The 20310-nt window shown below is 35.4% G+C and overlaps 1 protein-coding gene across 4 annotated transcripts in view; it reads left to right on the plus strand.

Moving 5' to 3' along the window:
- LRBA (LPS responsive beige-like anchor protein) overlaps window positions 1-20310 on the plus strand; it is a 367482-nt gene that overhangs the window by 84716 nt on the left and 262456 nt on the right. For 3 of the 4 annotated variants that reach the window (XM_039698441.1, XM_039698442.1, XM_039698444.1), the window contains exons 31-34: window positions 5369-5502; window positions 13607-13685; window positions 13947-14080; window positions 16231-16292. In XM_039698441.1, coding sequence (XP_039554375.1) covers window positions 5369-5502; window positions 13607-13685; window positions 13947-14080; window positions 16231-16292 — 409 coding nt within the window. The remainder of the gene's footprint in view (window positions 1-5368; window positions 5503-13606; window positions 13686-13946; window positions 14081-16230; window positions 16293-20310) is intronic. The other variant, XM_039698443.1, reaches the window with a different exon arrangement.

Consider the following 20310-nt stretch of genomic DNA (forward strand, 5'->3'; position numbering starts at 1 on the left):
ACAAAGTGTCACCTGTGTTGCTTTTCAGTACTAAAAAAAAAAAAAAAGCTAAGAATTAAATCTGTATAAATTCTTGTATGTCAAGAGGAATCAGAGCTCATGTAGGTATTTTTAAATTACAGTGAGGTCATCAGTTTGGGCTGCCTCATGTTGTATTAGGAATACTTGACTTGCACCCAAGGAAAATTTGTATACTTGTATAAAATATATTTAAAATGAAATAGGGACTTGCCAACTTAATGAAAAGTAAATACTTGGGGAAATGCTAAAATTTTAGAAGCTGTAGGTATTTTTTGTCTTTATACTGAAACAGAAGAATCAGTGAACTGAAACCAGGGAAGGGTTCAATAAGTAAATCCTTATGGAATTTGGCAGAATAGATCATTATTGCGTAAGCCTTTGTCTGTGATGGAAGTCAGTGCTCAGCCCAGTGGTCTGTGCTCATTCAGCAGTGAATAATTGTCTGCAACAAGAAGACTTCTTACACTTCAGCATAATTGGGACTAATAACACACTGACCTTCTGGCTAAGATGTATTTATGGTGGCTGGTTCTCACTATGCCTGGCCTATGTTTATCAGTTCCCCTGCTGTAAATTCTTATTTTAAGCCTTAAATATTTTATTTCAAATAAAAACAGGCAAAAATCTAATATAGTAATGTAAATGAGGCAGCTCAAGTGTTGTTCTTACTGTGGTGCCTGAGGTCTCCTTGCAAGAGACCCTAAGCATATTTTTTGTGCAGTTTTAAACTTTTATTTATCCTGTAGCTGAAACTTAATATAATGGATGTTTTAATATAGAAGTGTAACCCAGAAATATAATTTAATTGATGTGAATGTTAAGGAGTAAAATGTATTGGTGCTTTTTTTCCACATGATGCCTCTTTGCTCCTGTGTGAGGTTGCTTAATGTGCGTATTCTAATGAAATTAATCATGATTACAGATGTTTTGTAAAATATATTATTTTTGTAGATCTGAGGAAATAGAATATAAAGCAGCTTGTTGATGAATATTTTTTCATATCTGTAGCAATACTTAATTTTTTCAGCAAACACTTATCAGTTTAGCTACAGAAAAGGACTGTCTTATCTGTGTACTCTTTAAAAGCAAGTGCCCTATTATTTAAGGGAAGTTGAAAGCACATTAGTTTTTAAGACAGTTCTGACAAATTTACTTGATTTAATAATATGCTGAACACTTCATGTTTTCTATCTAGTTTATTTGCTACAATATTTAAACTCAATTTTCCACTGTCTCGCATTCTTTATGCCAGTTGCATTCATTTTTCTCATATTAGCATTTAAATAATCTTTCAAAAGAAGAACACAAAGAAACACTGGTAGCTAATGGAAAAATATTTCTTTGGAACACATTAGCCTAAATATTCAAAGAAAATACCAAGGAAGGAAAAAATGTAGGAATTTCAGAGTGTAAATAAAGAAACATGACCGATGTTTATGCTTCAAAAATATTAGTTTGCTTTTCCAGTATGTGGTAAATATGAATATCTGTGTGTGATTGCTGAGCTGTCCTTTCATACCTTTGAAGAAGGCCTGGAAGTGGAAACTCCTAAAAAAAATCCTGCAGCTGTAACATTGGTTGGTTGCCTTGTTGAAAGGGAACCATGGCAATAAATGTTACATTACCAGCACTGCAGCAGTGCACAGCCAGAAAGTCAGTATGTCAGGATACTTGGATGTTTTGGTTTGTGGTTCTTAACCTCTTTCAAGGATTTTTGCATCAGAAGGCCATGGTAATTGACCAGGAGACCAGGAAAATTCACAATTTGGGGTTTTCTTGCATCATGCTTTGAAACAATATCTTGCATTTCTTTTGGCTCTGTGCATCAAATTGACACAGCTTTTGGAAGGGACCTTCTTTCCTCACCAGACATACTGTTTATTTTATTTTGGCTCAAAAATAGCAGTAATTTCAGTTGACTGTTACAGGTCACTATCTAAAATAAATTCTGTTCAGAAGTAGTGTGAGCTCTATGGTGAGATGTTCAAAGCCTCTCTTTTCTTTTAAGGATACAAGGTCCAACAGGATCTTTTTGCTGTTGAATTTATGAAGTCGATTTGTAGAAGTCTTATTCTTTAGCTAAAAGCTAGAGCTTCTGTTTCAGTGGGGTATAGTAAACAATGTGTATCTCTCAGAAAAGTTTGTGAGAGTCAGTGCCTCTTGTTCAAAGCATGTGATGACACTGGAATACTCAGGCACTTCCCTGTGTCGTGTTTATAAGGTAGCACGTTCTCTTATATTTCAAAGTCTGACTCCTGTAGTTGTTCATTTTTATCCCTTGAATCAAAGCAAAAGGAATGATATTGGGTAATTAAAAAAAAATAAAAGCAGCAGCTCTACTTTACAGCTGTGAATGGAATAAGTGCCAGATTTCTGGTGCTGGCAATCTGAGTATCTTTCTTATAGTGAATGCCATTGCTACATGCTGAAAATTATACTAGAAGTGAATGTTAGAATTTAGTTCTTTTTTAATATACTTCATGTAAAGTAAGTTCCTGAAAGTTAGAGTAGCAGCTGTGCATGTATTCCCAAACTTGTTCAGTTTGGAAGGTGAGGAGATAGACAAAAGATGTGAAAAGGCAGAAGGGACTGTTCTGCCTGTTGCAGTCCAGGGGGAAAAACTCAAAAAAAGTCTTAATTCCTTTGCTTGAATGCCCTCTCCTTGGGTAGCTTAGAGGTTCTTACAACTTGCTGAAACTCCCTCAGTGCAGCTCCACTTCAGCACACCGAAGGTCAGTAGGAGTTTACAGGAAGGAATGATAATCTGGAGGGTTGTGCCAGCAGGCTGTTGGAGCTGGGATTTCTCTTTCTGCCCTCATTGCTGGCTGCAGATGAGCATTGTTAAGGTAACAGCTCTGTCTGCACATGGCCATCCTTGCTCCAGGCCAGGCATCCTTGCTCCTGTGCAGTTCCAGAGCTGTCACTTGCCCTGTGAGGAGCTGCTTTTAGCAGTGCTGAAGGTCTTCTAAAACTTCTCAATGCTTCCAGCATGTTCATTTCTTGATTTTCATCTGTAATAGATATTTTCTAATATTCAATTTGGTCAAAATTCTGCCATGTATGTATTTTATTTTTTAGGGTGTGGTTCTGGTGTGTTCTTTATGACTTAAATACCACCTGTTTTGTAGTTCCTGGGGCTCTTAGTAGAGTCAGAGAGTAAAACCAGAACATTCATAGGCATTCAGAGGACACACCCATTCTGCTTTGATGTTTTTGAGAGCATTCTGATTGACTATTAGCTCTGGAAACAGAAGGCTTCTCTGAGGGACTTGCTTTTACCCTCAAGGTAATTTGATGTTATCCAGTTTAAAATTATTTACATTAATTATATGTTTTTGAACAGACACAACCTATGTGTGCACAACTTCCATCTATATTTGCACCGAAATTTGTCAGTAAACATTCTCCCAAATCCAGTATATTATATCCAATATAATTGTGTCTGTATTAGTTAACAGCAAATGGATGATTATTTCTGTAACTTGGTGTGCAAAGAAATTTTTCCAGATAATGCACCAAGGTCTTGTGGAGTCCACCTGAATAAACACATATTTACAATGAGAAGTTATAAATTTTTAAGTTTAATATTATTGGTTAGTATTTGTTGCATTGGATACCTGTACAGTAAAAGGACTTAAAATGTCTAAAGGAGTATACCTGGGCTTCAGTGCTGAATTGTGAAGACTGGAAAAATGTCCCAAAGTTTATTGTATGTAGGTGCATTTGTACTCTGTAAATGTGTATTCATTTCCAAACCCCTGCCAGGTATTTGAATGTGTGTTATAGAATAGTAGGAGCAATTTCCAGGCAGTGAATGTCACAGAATCTTGAGTGAGAGACCCCCTTCTTATACCTGCATGGTGCAAAATTAATTGGTAATGTGACAATAATTTTAAAAGCACTCTGAATATATGATCTATTTCTTAGCCCATTGTTCATGTTTCAGGGAAACAGACATGAACATAGGAGCAAAATTCATGGTTTAGGCACAATATCTTGACTTGGGGCTCAGGTGTTGTGGCTTCTATTTTTTTAGTGACTAGTTAACATTAGCAGTCACCCTTATAATGATATGGCATGTACTGCCTCCAAGTATGGTGCCTGCCTACTCTGGCCATTGAGGAGGGCTGATTTAATCACTAATGTGGGCTGGCTTCTGTGACATCCTTTGACATCCTGTGGCTGAAGAAGGGAGTCAAATACAGTCCTCCTTTCCCCATTCCAGCAAGAACTGTTTTAGATATATTTGAAAGAACTTCTCTGGTTGTTCTCACACCTGAATTTAGGTCAAGTTTCTGAGTTACTTTATTTAGAAAATGAATATTTTAAAGCTATTAAGGGAATACTTTCAGTGCGTAGTTGTATTACTGTCAACAAAAGATGTGATTAAATAAATTGAATGTTGAAGATCTTCAGCTTATGGTTAACACCAGGTAATTAAAAGTAAGCGCTGCAGTGGGAGTACATTATATATCAGCTGTACTCTTTACCTCATTAGCTGGGGTTTTGCATGTTTATGGAGCTAACTTGCAATTAAAAATGCCTTTAACGTATGCTTAACAAGGCCTTTTAGGTATTTGGAATGAAGTACTACAATTTAATTGAAATTGGTATAGCATAAATACATGTCTTTGTAACGTGTCAGATAAATTTCCATAGCTAACTTGTCACTTTGTATCTTTTCCTCTGATGTAGTCTTTAATGCTGACTATAAGGCCTGACATTTAGCTTGTATAAAATATGGAGGCTCTCTCTTAACTCCAAGGAATGTTTTGATTTGTTATATAAATAAAACTTGATTGGCAAGATATACTTAAATTCACGCCTTAGCTGTATTTTTAAGATGTGTGAACATTTGTATGTGCATGCAGATGTGTTAGGATGTTTTTAGCTATAGTATATCCTTCTTCAATCAGTCTTCTGTTGTGCATTAGAATACCTGGAGTAAAAGCCTGTCAATGCATTCTTCAGCGTTGATAATTCACCTTGAAGTTGAATACTGACACATCTTTTGTAAATAGCTGCCTGAAGTTTAAAGCCAAATCTTGGGCAAACTGAGGTGCAAAGAAAAGCCTTGTTGCTGGTGATCTTCTAACTTTGTGCTTTTAGTCAGGGGTTCTGTGGAAGTGGATGAGGTATTAAAATGTAGCATAAAAAAAGTGTACCATGAACAACTGAAGTGTCCTTAGGTTAAGGTGGCCTACAAAAGATGATTGAAAAAGAAAGTAGGGAAGCAAAGGAACTTTTGCAGGACATGGTAGTGCAAGTGCTAGATGCATGAAAAAGGATCAGAGTAGTGTGAGCCTTCACATGCAGTATCATTTACCTACTTTTTATCTTCACCTAGGAGTGTTGTTGTTCCAACGAAGAAATCCAGCATTTCCTCTTCTGCAGCTGCTATTGGTGCTCCTACAAATGCTGTCAGTGTGGTTTCTTCTTTAGATTCAGCCCAAGCCCCAGAATTGTCAGGAGAATCTCCTGGTAAGTAAGGGTTAAACTAAGCAGCCTTAATACAAACACTTTTTTCTGTTGCTTCTATTTCCATCCCTACTCACTCTGAATACAAAGAAAATAAAGAAAAAAAATACAAAAATAGTACTATATTAGAAGAAAACCCCTAATGTTGCAACAAATGTAACTGAGTAATATTTATCTTAATTTCAAGATTTCTCACTATTTTGATAGAGCAATCATGCTGTATTATCTTGTATGTGGTATAAAGATGGTGTATTCTAAAGACTATTTTTTATTACAAATTAATACTGTAAAGTGTAAGCTTATTTATAAATTCTGTGGTGTTTGACCAAGTATATGTGTTAGTCCTAAGTAGAACTGAAAATTATAACCAAGTGTTTCCAATAGCTTTAGCCTGAGGTTAAATTCAGTGTTGATGCTAAACCAATTGCTTTGGACAGTTTTTTCAGTGGGGACAAAACGGAGTAGGTTGTTTATAAGCAAGTGTTCCTTTGAACCTTTGGTCTCTCTGGTGGTTCTGTGTGAGATAAATGATGTTTAACCTCAAATGATATGTCAAAGCCATGCTTTTCTACTTAGCCATGTCTGAATCACAAGGCTGTGTAGAATCTTTGTGCCCATGAAGTTTGACTTCAAGACTTAGAAGTGATTTGGATCTTAATCAAGGAAATCTCAAGCTGTGCCTGATTATTGATGGTTTTTTTTCAATGTTTGAGTTTCTTGCTTCCTGGTTTTGTGAACTTACATCCAAACTGCAAGAACTGGGGTAAAAAAAACCAAAGTCGTCTGTTACCATGTCCTCTCTACTTGTGTGTCTGGAAGGTATTTGTTCCCATCTTCAACTATCCATTCCGTTTCTTGGGAAAATCAAAAAGGTATTGTTCCAGTCATTTTAAAGTAAAAGAAGAGCTATTGAAATAGAATATGTTCTTACCCTTTGTGAAAGGGAGAATCCATTTTGCCACCAAAACTGCAGGAGGTAGCAGTATATTAGTGTAGGAGTAATATTTGAAGTAGTGGAATTAGCTGTATTTTGAAATGTCACAATTCTTTGGGGAAGATTGACTCTGAGCAGCTAATCTGTTTTAAAAATAGTAAAATGTCACCTACATTGAAATAGTTTAAAATAATTGCTAATTTGTTAACTTCTGACTGATTAATCCGGCTTCATTGTAGGCTTAATTATTAGAATTTCTGAAGTAGGTATTCACTTGCTTTTAATAAAAATAAAACAGATGAACAATGATTTTCAGATTTAGTCATCTTTTAGGAACGTATAGAGGAAAAAAAAAAGTTCTGTGCCTGTAGAATGTATGAGAAATCCAGACAATAAACAATACTAATGCAGTTTGTGACTGTGTGACTTCCATCATGTCTGGAAGTTTTGGCAAAAATTGGACATGTAATCTGAACTGATATAGGCATAAAAAGAAACTAATCAGGATTAAAAATAGACATGTTTAGATTGGCAATATAATTAATTAAAAGAAAAAGTAAAGGGATAAATGAAATCATGCCTTAAACAGATTAAAACATGAGACAGTTTATTTTTTCCCCTGTAAAATAATGGTATGGAAACAAAAACCTTGAAGAGTTGCAGTGGTTTGCATTTAATGTTGCTCATGTAAATTGCACACATTTCAGTTTGAAATAAAATTCTCTATAAGTCCTTAATTTGTTTTTTATTAGAAGATGGAAGTAGAAATAAGCAAGCTTCCTAGAAAACAAAAATATAATTAATGTAATTTTCCTCTGAGTTCAAATCACATATTCTTTCACTAATTTTTAGTTTCATGCAGCAGAGAATCTCCTTTGTTCTCATTTTTCCAGCTAACACTCATAAGTCTGTTTACTTTTGCAATTAAGAAATAAACCATTCTTTAAAAAAAGTGCTGAAGTTAGGTAGGGGCTTATGTAGTGAATATAAGTTTGGGGCTAATTCGTGTTTGATATGAACACTGTTAAACATTATTCCTATGTTAAAAACACATCTCATATTTTTTAAAGTGAATTTTGTATACATTTGTTTGATACATTAAAAATTGATAATATATATAATTATATATACTATATATACAAATAATAATTATATATCATGTATAAAAATTATATAGATAATTTATTTGAATACATATAGTATTTAGTATGTAAAATATATGAACACATAATGCTTTATGATGAAGACTTGAGCAGATTTAGTATAAAACAGGGGTGAAAGTGGTATGCAGACATTGAAATAGGATTTAATAGCTGGGAATAGTGTTCTAATAGTAATGTGTAGAAACACTCAATTTGGGAATAAGTGTTACATAGTATGTGATCATCCTCCACCTGTAGATGTATTGTCAGAATTGCTTGGTCAAGGTAGGATTTGTGTTCAAATATCAGTCTGTGTGGTTCCAGATGTCTCCATTGCCATTTGTGTGTGCTCAGAATTCATCAGGCTCCTTCCCAATAATTTTCCCAGAAGTTTTCATCTTGACTGTAGCTCAAGGGTTGTGAGCATCTCAGATATTTGATGCTTAGGTGTTCCCATATCACAAGGATTGTGACAAAGGAGGTGAAAACATGTTTTGGCCTCAGGCACTCTGGCCTTTTTGCATAAGTTTCTTCACCTTTACTCATTCAAAACATTTCATAGCACAAAAAGCCTTTCCTGAACACAAGTGTGCCCCTTGTGATCTGAACATTCCCATCGGTCTGTTGCTGATGGCTGCTGTTTGGCTTGTTGGTTTGCTGGAATCTTGGAAATGACCAGAGAAGATAAACCTGGGGGCCCATCTTGAGCTAATCACTCGATGCCTACTACCAAGGGTGGTGTTGAACAAAAGAGCATTTTTGCTAGTAGTAATGTAAGAAGGGTGGATTCACTGGAGTTGTTCCTGCCTTGGGTTGTCTCACAGGCTGAATGTGTGATGTGACGCAGAGGTTTTACACATGCTGTGTTCAGGAAGGGCTGCTGCTAAGACAAGACTAATATTTGGACAGGCAGGACTTGGTAGAGCTGCCTGAGCTGTTGTGCACGTGCCAGCAGGATGCCTGTATTTTTGTTTGTCAGATTTCCTTTTAAATGTTTCCATTACAGTCACTATGTTTTGAAGTGGTGAGAATTTTTAAAAATGTTTTGCAGTTTGCACTCCCACTGTTTTCTCTGATGCTTTGAATTTCTCTGTTTATGTTCTTGAAGGATTTCACATGTGTTTTATTAATGCCCTTAATTCAGTCTTGAGGCTTTCACTATTCAGTTTCCAAATGGTTGTTCAAATACAATTTTTCTGAAGAGGGGAGATGAAAAGTCTGAGGGAAGTAGGAGTGAATTGTCTCTTGTCCTTACTGATGTTCTGAATATAGAAAAACACTGAGAAGTTCCACTCAGTTTCTGTTGCCTGCCTCCTCCCCTTCCTGCTTGAAGTCTTTTGAGTTTCACTTGTTTTCCTCTGAGGCACACAGTTACAGGATTTTTTCTTCTCTGGACAAGCTATTCCCCAAATTGTCAAGTTGTAAACAAGGCCATGTCAAAGGGTGAGGTGAGAAAGGAAGTGAATGCTTGGAAGAAACACCGAGATAAGCAGTAACAGTGGGTAAAAACAGAGTTGTGACTCCTGAATTCTAGTCCAATACATAGAAAAATGTAAATTTTCTGCGGCAGTTGGCTTGTTTTGCAAAGATGAATGGTATTCATTGATTTTTATACATAGGTGAAAATGAACTTGGAAGTCATGCAATAAAATAAATTAACAGGAGACAAGCTAAAGTAAGAAAAATGATCATGAAGTGAGTTACCATCAGTGCAGAGGTTGTTCAAGCAATTCACTGGATTATAGTAATTATTTCAAAGGGAATTCCAGCTTAATGGTGACAGTAGTTGAAGGCTGGTTACCAAAGCAGAATGACACTTTAAAAAACCTCAGATTCTGATGATATACCATGGAAATGGTACTGTGATACACTTGATACTGTGTGAGTATAAAAACTGTTTTAAAGCCACTTCTCTTAAGAGAAGTTTTCACCGTTGTTTCATAAAAATCTGTTTTGGTTTAGCCTACAGATGTGTTTATGTAACAGATCCCTTATATTAGCTTGTAAAACCCTTCATTGTAGTCTTGCATTGTGCACTTCCAGCCCAGGAAGTGTATTCTTGAATGAGCTCATTATTTTACTAGATACCTCTTCCACCAAGGGCTCTGGTGCATTTATGTAGGGTAGGTCTGTTGTACAAAATTAAGAGATTAATTCAGCTCTGGGGTTTTTTTATACTTCATCTCCATCTCCTCACAAAGGAAATTATCATGTTCTGTTTGTGCATTGCCAAGTGCACTTTTTAAGTGTACATGCCAAAGCATGATGATCTTGCACAAAGAGTTTTTTAACAATATTTTATTGCTCAAGACACTATTTGTTTAGACCCTTGGGGACCTTGAATAAACAATAAGGTTTCACTGTAAGGGTGCTAGACAGATGATCTATTTGCATTTTCTTTTATGTTCTTGCAAATGTCTGTAAAACTGTCAGTTTGAAGGAGCCAGTTTATCAGTGAAAGGATAAGGAAGAGATAAGTCAGTTTAGTTCCACATGTTTGAAGTAGCTACTGAACTTACCCACATGTGTGTTGTGGATGAAAATATGCTACTGAAGTATTTTCATTTTTTCACTAAAAGCAGGAAAAAAATGTAATAAAAAGCTCCTTATGAGTTAAATAAAGTAAAAAATGTACTTTCATAAAACAAAATCTGCATGCAAAAATCACTATGCCTAATCCCATTGAAAGAACTCTGAAATTCTCTGCTGGGATAAATCAGAGATTCACCCCTTTTAGTGAGAAATATCTGAGTTTGGAATGTGGTGTTAGGTGTTGATAAGCACGAAGAAATTCAGACCATAAATATCCTTATGTAATCTTCAAAAAGAATATCAGTTTATATGGATGCCTCCCTTATGCTTTGTTAAATTCAAATTATCAGTGCTTTTTCTGTTATGTCTATTTTTAAATGTTGATATTTACTTAAAATTTTATAATGTTTTACATTTATACCTAATCTGTTCTGTGCAGGTTTTTTAAATTTCTTGAAGAAAAAAAAATTGTGTCCTATGCTGTCAGTGATTTCCTTTACCTCCCACTCAAAGTATTTTTTACCAGTGTTGTTGACAAAATGGAGAACTAAAAAAGCCCCAACCCATCCCAACAAAATAAAACAAACAACAAGAAAGCCAAGTTACTCTAGACTGAGAGTATGTTTCTTTAGTAGCCTCATGATGGCTATTAAGCCCTCTCATTGTCCTTGCAGATATTTCCTTTGATTTTATTTTTTCCTAATTTTTTCCTTCAGTTATTTTGTGATGGCCCAAATACTCCGCAGAATTATTTTCATCTCATTTAATTTAAAAACTCATGCTGTTATGCTTCACTCTTAAGTCTTATTTTATCCTGATAATCTTTGCCTTAATAGGGTAGGATTTTAGTTGTATATACTATTGACTATATAACCATACCCACTGAGTAGTGGATTACTGGTGACAGATTTTAGATGGGGTAAAACACATCTGAACATTTCTGTATCAAGAATGCTGCTTCCACAACCTGTGTGTTGAGGACTTTCTTACTTAGAAGGCTTTGTTTGCCATTTCAGTTTGGTACTGTGTTGGACTACCCAGATCAGTGTGCTAATTTCCCTTTGTGGGTAGTGTGTGCCTGTAAATCACTTTTTGGACACGTGGACTTTGGAGTATTTTCAAGTTAGAGGGACTTGTTAAATGAGAGTAGGGATGTTGGGCTTTAGGGAGAAAGCTCGGTATTCTAGTCAAATTATTTAAATATAAAAATTCTCATGGCAAATGACGTAGTAGTTTTAAAGTCTTAATAAAAAATTTAAATGGAAAGAAAATATTGTAGCTTTAAAGTATCTGACAAACCGCTGAGTCTTGTTGCTTTGTTGCCTTATGTGGGCTTTGTTTTTCTGTGCAGGAGGCTGTGTTCTAATTTTCGGCACATCATTTGACAGCTTTTCTGTTGGGAATACCCAAAATACTTTTCGGTAGTTTGACTATGGAAAACTAGCTGTTAAAAAAAATGGAATTATATCCATGGAAATATTGAGAACATTTACAATATCTTGCCATCACCTTGAAACTTTCAGGAATATATATTTGATTAGTCTTTGTTAGAGAAATTATTTAGGATTGCCCAGAAGATTCACATTTCATTTTGCTTTCAGCTAACACTTTGTTCACCACTTTCTTATCCTTCATTCTGTATGGCCCACTCACTTTTCTTCTGATTCTATCATACCTATACAGCAGTCAGCATAAGAGTTTCAGGTTTTCATAAATTGAATTTATGAAAAACACAAATGAATCACATTCACAAAAATATCTCCTATCTCTGAAGAAAGAAAAAGAAATGAGAGCAAAACTTTTCCTGATTATGATATCCTACTTTATTTTATTAGTTCCTGCTCTGCCTTTGAAACAAGATTGGAGAAAATCACCTTCTCTGGATAGAAAAATAAAGAACCCCTCACCCACCAGAAACCCTTGATATTTTTTGGAGGAAGCTCTGTGTTGCCAGAGTTTTGGAGCAGAACTTTGAAATTTGACGGGAGAAATAAATTCACTGTCTCAGGGATCTATCTTTGCCATCTCTTTCTAAATCTGTTTCACTTCAGTCAAGTTGAAAATCTTTGAAAAGTTTCAGTTGACACATTTTGGTAGATAGTTTCATGATTTCCAGACAGGTTGCATTTAACTGAATTAACAAACTCCATTGTAGGTGGGACCATCAGGAATTTTTCTATAGTTACAGGTCTAAGAAAGGTAATGTCTTTGCTAAGATAGGTGTGAGAACTAAAATGATTAAACTCTCTTTTTTCAGGTTTTAAATTTTTTTTCCCTCTTGCACTCCTTTCCGGCAGCATAAAAATTTGTAACTGGCAGGGTGAGAGGAAAGAGAATAGGACAGGGTCTCGGGATAGAAAGAGATAGGATTGCAGATGGACTAGGAGCAGTCATGCTCCTGGGAAACACACAGAAACCTGTCTGCTAAGATTCATTCCTCTCTATAGCTTGGAATGCGGTGTAAGATTTGTGAGTCACCATTCCTATCCTGGCAGAAAATATCTGTGAAGTCTCTGGCTGTCTTGCTTGCCCCCTGTTCATCATTGCTAATACCAATCCGTACTGCAGTATGGGGAGGTTGTATTTCTCTATATACTGAACAGCAGAATTTAATATTTACAGATTCCTCCTGTGCTGATGAGAGCCGTGTAGTGTCAATTTGACATAACACAACTGCTTTTTTTTCTGTAAGGGTAGGATACATAAATGACCCAGTCTTCCCTATCAACCTTTGAATAATTGATGTGGCAAAGTTAATAACTCATAAATGAGGTTATACCACTGCCATCATGCTAATGACACCACTAGTGCAATGGAAAATTTTATCATAGCTGCCTCTGTCAGGGTCTCAGTTTTTGCAAAATTTTAAGCCTGGGTGTTGAAAATACACACTCATTGTTTTCTCCATGATTTTGATGCAAATAGATATTTTAATTTTAGACAAAAGCATTAAGGATTTTCTGTGCAAGTTACTTGAAATTAGGTGAACACTTGCACCAACCAAAAGAGATGGCTTTAAAACATTACTATTTGTCTGTATATTATTGTATATTAGTATTATTATATATATTAGCATATTATAGGCATATTAAAGATGTAAGACATTGTTTGTATTCATTTCTAGAGCTGTTAGTGTTACTAAATCTGTTCCGAGAGGATCCTGGCTTATAAGACCAGAAGGAATCACTGCAGCCTAGTCTGACTTTGTTCACAAAACATGCTATGGTGTTTCCTCGAATTACTTTCTGTATGTGCTAAAACAACATTTAAAAAACTTGCCATGGCATAGCTGGTAAATATGAATGCAAGTAAATAGGACTTCTGTGGAAAAAAAATATTTGAGGTACAAAGATGTGAACGGAGTTCACCTAGTCCTCACACAACACTTGAAAACCATGGTTTCTCAGAGCTCAAACTGAAAGCTGTAGTTTCTGGTCAGCTTTTCTAATCCCTGGAATGTTTTCTTATATAATTTGTTTGTTATTACTTTCTCTTGTAGGAAGGGGATCATCTAATTCAAAATTGCCATCTGTTCCTGCAGTTTCTTCAGTGCCTGAGGATTCTGCCTCCAATATGAGGTAACTTCTCCAATTGATCTGAACAGCTGTGCTGTGGCTCATGTTTTTGATATTACAATTGATATTCTGATACCACGTAACTTAAGAATGTCCTTTTGCTGATTCTCAATAACTGATGAAGGTTTCAGAAAATACTGAGTGTTGAATTAATTCCTTCTTATATATGTATATCACTTAAACATTGTCAAAATCTATATTTCTTTTTTACAAAATTCCAGTAACTTCCTTCTTTTATTGCTAATACACGTATCTCTCTACTAGTATTACAGACAGGCTTGAGCATGCTTTGGAAAAAGCTGCCCCACTTCTGAGAGAGATTTTTGTGGATTTTGCTCCCTTTCTTTCTCGGACTCTTTTGGGCAGCCATGGGCAGGAGTTGCTGATAGAAGGTACAAGTAAGTTTCCATTTAAAAAAGGGGGGTTTTGTGTTCTTTGTAACCTTGGAGATTGAAAATTTCTTTATTTAGGAATTTTGTTGCCTTTCCAAACAGTGCTGTCCACTGGATTTCACTGCCTCTTGTTCCTTCTGTCTTTAGCCTTCATTGTCATTGTCACTGCCTCCTCATCTTTGCCATCTCTGCTACCTCTTTGTGTCCATCTTCCTTTGTTTTTTGACTCTCCTGGCTATTTGTCCCATAGAAGCTGGTGTACAAAATGTGAGCTTTTAGAGCAATTTTGGTGTCAGGGTCAGCTCTTTGATATGCAGTAAAGTGTATAGTTAGTGAGTTTGGTACATCCCCTGACATTTTTACTGGGATGTTGGAACTGAAGTGTTCTTGAGAACTATGTCAATGGAGGTGTTCTGCTGCCTCTCTCACACGTGAGTCTGCTCCTGGTTTTTTGGTTTCTGTTGGAAGGGAGTCATGCAGATAAGAGGAATCCTTGTCAGTACGGAGGAGAATTCTCTGGCACAACTGAGAAGATGGGGATTCCTGTGCACAGCAGTGATCATGGCCCTTCCTGGTGGAAGATTGGCAAGAAATGGTTGAGATTGACATGATGAAGTTTTCTTTCTACTGGCAGGTTTCTCTCTGCTTAAAAATGAGGCTCAGTTCTGCAATGCAGGCATTAATGTCCTCAACTTTAAAAATTGTGTATATTGGAAGACTGAATTTAGCAGTGCAACACCAGTTTTTCAGTTTTCTCAGAATTTGACTGTATCATATGAATTGTTTTGTCCACTGCTTTTCAGAGTGAAATTTTCAGGTTTTGTCCTGTTGAAGAAGTGACGAGAAGAGCTTGTTGCAGCTTCCAGTGATAAGTGCACTCATGATAGAATCCCCTGGTTGCTTAACTTGAGCTATGTTTGCACTAACAGATCTAGTTTCTTCCTAGGGAATTAAAGTTATTTTCAAAACAATTTTGAAATGACTTGTTTCTTGGATTAAGACAGTCATCCTATTTGTAGGGCTAAATATGAGCATTGTCAGAAACACAATTAGAGTATTAAACACTGCTAAGTGTTTCACTGAGGACTGCTGATAAATTCATTAAATTTCACAAATTACAGTTGTTTAGTTTAGGAGTTTAGCTTGCTTAGCATTTGAGGTAAGAAGAAATGGAAGAAAGAAATGTATGAATTGCTTTCTGTGAGACTCAAAAAGATGGGATTCTACTTTTGTTTGTGCATTTGGGCATCATTTTAGCTGATAAACATTTTAATGGAAGCTGCCTTGTGAACAAATTTATTTCATTCATTTAAAAAGAAAAAAACAGAAAAGCAGTTTTCCTCAAAGCTCTATTCTTGAAGATAAAAGACAATCTGGTTCAAAGTATTTTGACTGTAGTATAGTTACATGGATGGATAGATGAGTATTGCATAAATTGGATGAGCAAAGAAAAAGCAGGATAATCACTGGGAGTGTATGAACTGTCTAGACAAAAATGAACATTTGAAACCAATTTTTGGTTCTAAACCCCCGTTATAGACAAACCCAAACCAAAATGTGAATACAAATAATAATACTCAAATTAGTTTGTAAACAACTGAAAATATATAATAGGTTGCTGCTTGCACTTCTGCTTAGGTTTAGTGTGGGGTTAAGGGTCAAAGTACTAATAAGAGTGTTTGGGATGTCTGCTGCCATGAAACAAAATGGAAACTTGATTGATAGCTGGGGGCTGAAAGGAGAGCGCGTCATGGAGAAAGCAGAGGTCATAAAGCCATTTCCCTTCTCTGCATTTATAATGACCCAATCCTTCGAGAAATAGCAAAATGTAGATACAGTGGATTAATATAACATATGTTAACCACACTTCTGATCATTCTGACATACAAACATTTATGAAACTGAGTAATGGGGGTGAGAATTACTATTAGCTGCTTCTTTTAGCTGGAAGGCATGGAATTTATGATTTCCCTCTCACATACATACTTTTATTTTTGTGCTGATAAAGTACAAAATTGAGCTGGAAGTGGCATGAAAATTCCAGTTTTCTTTTGTTTGTGAAAATGCTTCTAATCTATTGCACTTGAAAATAGTTTGTATTAATAGCTGGTGCCATAAGAGCATGTGTTTATGTATAATTTTTTTTCCTTTTGTAGGTCTTGTGTGCATGAAATCTAGCAGTTCAGTTGTGGAGCTGGTGATGCTCCTTTGCTCTCAGGTGAGGTTTAAGTAATAATGTCTGAAATTGATCTGTCTGAACACAATGGAAATTACAGATAAAATTTTTTCTTTAAATTTTACGTTTAATTTAGGTTCGTGTGTGATAGGTAAAAAGATAATGTACAAGGCCTTTTGATTAAAAAAATAGTAATTGTGTCTATTCAAGTGGATTTTTGTTACCTTGCTAATATTATTGAGCATTTACATAACCTTGAAGGTGGTGTGCCTACATAATTCTGTGCTGTCATTTTTGTAAGATGAGATAGGATCAATATAATATTGAAGTTAAAGAAACAGATTGACTCCTGCATCTTGACATGCTGAATCCTCTGGGATAAATAGAATTTTTCCTTTTGTGTAGAGGTTATGAAATGAGTGATAAATACTTTTAAAACCCTGTCATTCCTAATTGATTTGACAAGTACTAAGGATTTGAGAAAAATTTAAGAAAGCAACCCTGGTTGTCATCAGTTTGGGACATTCTGCATTCCTAAAGGCAAAGTGATTTTAGATATGTAAGAACTTGAGAACTGCCTGTCCTGTGGCTCAGAAAGAGACAGAGCCTAAGGAACTTTCTTAAAATTATGTATGCTCTATTAATTGGATTTTTTTTTGTAATTAAATGTGAGACTGTTTTTATTGAGTCTTTCTTTTGGTGCCTTAAAATTATACCTTTCTGGTAGTAAATTCCCCTACTTAAAACTTTAAAATAGCCTTTTTTAATGGGAATGGTATTGGTCTAGAGGTCAAGGGTTCTGACCCATTTCAGAACCTTTGACCTTCATTTACAACCCCTATGGTTTGCTTGCCTGACGAATAAGGATAATGCAAAATTAATGTTTCTTCACATCGATTTATTCGTTTTAGTGCCTATATTGCCAAATTTATTTAGAGTGTGCTGATAGACATTTCATGAATACAAATGAAAGAATCATAGAAGGTGTGAAAAATCGATAGTCTACGTTGTCAATAAAGTGCAATAAGAACAATTACTTCTGGAGATTACACCTAATAGATTTTACAATGAACTAGTGAAGAGTAGTTATGTTTTCCAGTGAGGTTATTATTAATGAATGTAACCAGAACTTTGCTCATCTAGTTTTCCATCTTCATCAGGGAATATGGTATCATTTACCCCGAAAGGAATTTAATATTCCTTATGGAACTTTTGGAATTTAGAGATTATTTGACATACAGCAGTACTGGAAGTGAATATTGTTCACAACTTTAGAATGTGAACTTGCAGCTGATTTAAATTATGAAAGAATCTTTGCTACTGAGAAATCCATATAACAAATTTCATTGTTCATTCAGGAATGTGTTTAAGTAAAAACGAATCCAGGTATTAAATATGTGTCTTACAACTTGGTATTACCATTTAGAAAAATTAGTTTTTGGTCTTCATGTTGCTTGTATCAATAATTAGTGCTTGACCTTTCCCCTTTTTTGGGTAAGGTAATCTAATCTTTCTTAAAATCATGTTGTGCTCTGTACTGTACGTCACTTGTTTGGTTTTGGGAAGTGGAAAGGATAAGGAATAAATGACGTGCTCTAATGCACCTATTTGTCATATGTGTCACAATGCCACTTAATGCTAATCTAATCAAATTGAAGCTACCGTGATTGCTTAGCAGTGCAAGTTGCACAGGCTGAGGTGGTTCTTTGTGGAGTAGTAGAAATAAACCAATAAAGTCACAAAGACCTCAAAGTCTTTTTAAAGTTACATAGCAGCTGTAATTTTTGGCAGAATATGAAAAATGATGTGAGAAATGAATCTAAAATTAGCTCCAGATGTATACAGATTGTTCTGGGGTGATAATTACATTTTTCACTTTGAATTTTCCTAATTCAAAGAGGTCAGCATGGCAATCACAGAAGTGATTTATTTTGTTAAGAAGTGAACTGTCTTTTGCTACATGAAAGCTTGAGAGATATGAAATTGAATTTCAAGTCGACATTTTACAGATACTGGGAGGAGATGGGGTTGAGCTTGATTGATTTTTTTTCTTTTTTTTTCCCTTCTTTTTATTTTCTTTTCTTTCCCTGCAAGATAGGGTGGGGAATGAAGTGATATCCTATTGCTAAAATTTTAATTAATTTTTAAGAGGAGATGGAGAGGATGCAGTGCCAAAGATCAAAAGATCAGGTCAAAAACCAGCTTTTAATCACATAAATAATGTGGCATAGTTATGAAGTAAGTATCTGCAAATTTGATTTAAAACTTCACAAATTTGTCAGCCTCGTTTTATGAAATTGAAAGATTGCTTTGATTAATCTTCAGTGTTTTTTATGATAACCTCTTCTCAAAATTAATTTTAAACATTGTAGATGTGATGTAAGTACTTGGATTGTTTTTCTGAAGCACCTGATATTTTTCTGATGTTCATTTAGATCTGTGTCTGAATTTTGATTTTCTTCCTCAGAAGTGGAAAATGGAATAATAATATCCCATTATTTTTTCATAAAATTGTGAAAATAAAGCTCTTTAATGGGTGAAGTAATTTTTTTCAAAAATCAAGAGGTACAAATCTCTGAAACTATTTGTGACACCTGGTTAATTTTGTTTCTCGTTTAAAACTCATATATTTAGGCATATGGAAAAAGACCCTTATTTAATATTTTTGTGTTTGCATGTTGATATATTGCTTTCTGTTTAACACAAGGTAAAAAGAGAAACAGGTGGTTTGAGACACAGACAAAAGGCTTTTTCTAGACAAAAACAGTTGTGTTTTTTGATAGACACGCTACATTTTGAGACGTGTCTGTGTGTGTGTACTTACATTTCTATAAATCTATCAAAACATAAAGAATCCTTCATTTAATATTACTGCAAAGTGTTCCTGCTTATTTGACATTAATATCATTTTTGAAGGAATTGACGTTGCATTCAAGGCCACTTTATAAAAGCGTTGTGTTGCTCATCCTAATTCAGTCTGACACACATTCCAATAACACTACCTCCCTTCTAGGGTTTAAAACTAAATTTATGGCTGAGCATTGTGAAGTGCATCATTTAAAAATGGTTTCAACCCAAAACATCTAATAAATAAATAATGTGTATGGCTACTCAGTAGCAGACTCTCCAGACTAGAAATCATTCCATCGGATACTCAACAGTCCACTATCGGAGAGGGCTGTCAGATAAATCTTATAGTAGCTGCATTCATGTCCTGTAAATCACATGTTATTGTCTGAGCCTTCTGCCAGGTCATCTATTCTTTTCCCATTTATCAGAAATGCATACAGTACAGTGAACCTGGAAGCACCATCTTGTCTGGTCTGGCATCCTGTCGGGGTAATTAAACCAGGCAAAAGAGAGAAGTTCTCTTTCTGTTCTCTCATCTTAAATGAGTGACATTTGGATGTTGGAGGTGTCCACATGCAGTTGTGAGACAAGACTTCTTCATGGGGAAACTGATGTCACCCCTGAAGAAAGCATTTTCATCTAGAAGGGCTCTCTTTCTGTGCCTAAAACTCAAAGCAGCGTGGGTGAATTGAGTGCATGTCCATAAAGCATAAATGCTACAGTGCTTCCTTTCATTTGTCGGATATTTTCTTGGAATACATGACTGTGTAGAAATACATGACTGTAGACTGTGGTCTTCCCTCCTCTCTCATGAAGGGATTAAAAATATTTCTTTATTGCTCTCAAGCATGTAGCATTTATCTGATTATTGTATCTCCAAGGTGAAAAGGTATGAAATAGGTGAGATAGGTTCTGTAATTTTCCTTGATACCTTTGGATTTACAGAATTTCTGGCACTTGAAGGATGCTGCTTTGTGTAGTCAATCAACTGAATCATCAGTGGAGTTTGTGTTAGAGAACTAATTAGGTGTCTCTTCTCAGCTTCATCTTCTACTTAAGAGCATTTTTCTACTGAATCTAAATGTTCTAGACTGCAAAATAAACTTACACTATCTGATTCAAACACTGTTCAGCTCTTGGATAATTTTCTAAAATTGATGGAATGCCACCCAACCTATTTAAGAGGTTACAACTGAAAATGAATGAATAC

Source organism: Passer montanus, unplaced genomic scaffold (genome assembly GCF_014805655.1).
Source record: "Passer montanus isolate IOZ18808 unplaced genomic scaffold, ASM1480565v1 scaffold125, whole genome shotgun sequence".
Lineage (NCBI taxonomy): Eukaryota > Metazoa > Chordata > Aves > Passeriformes > Passeridae > Passer > Passer montanus.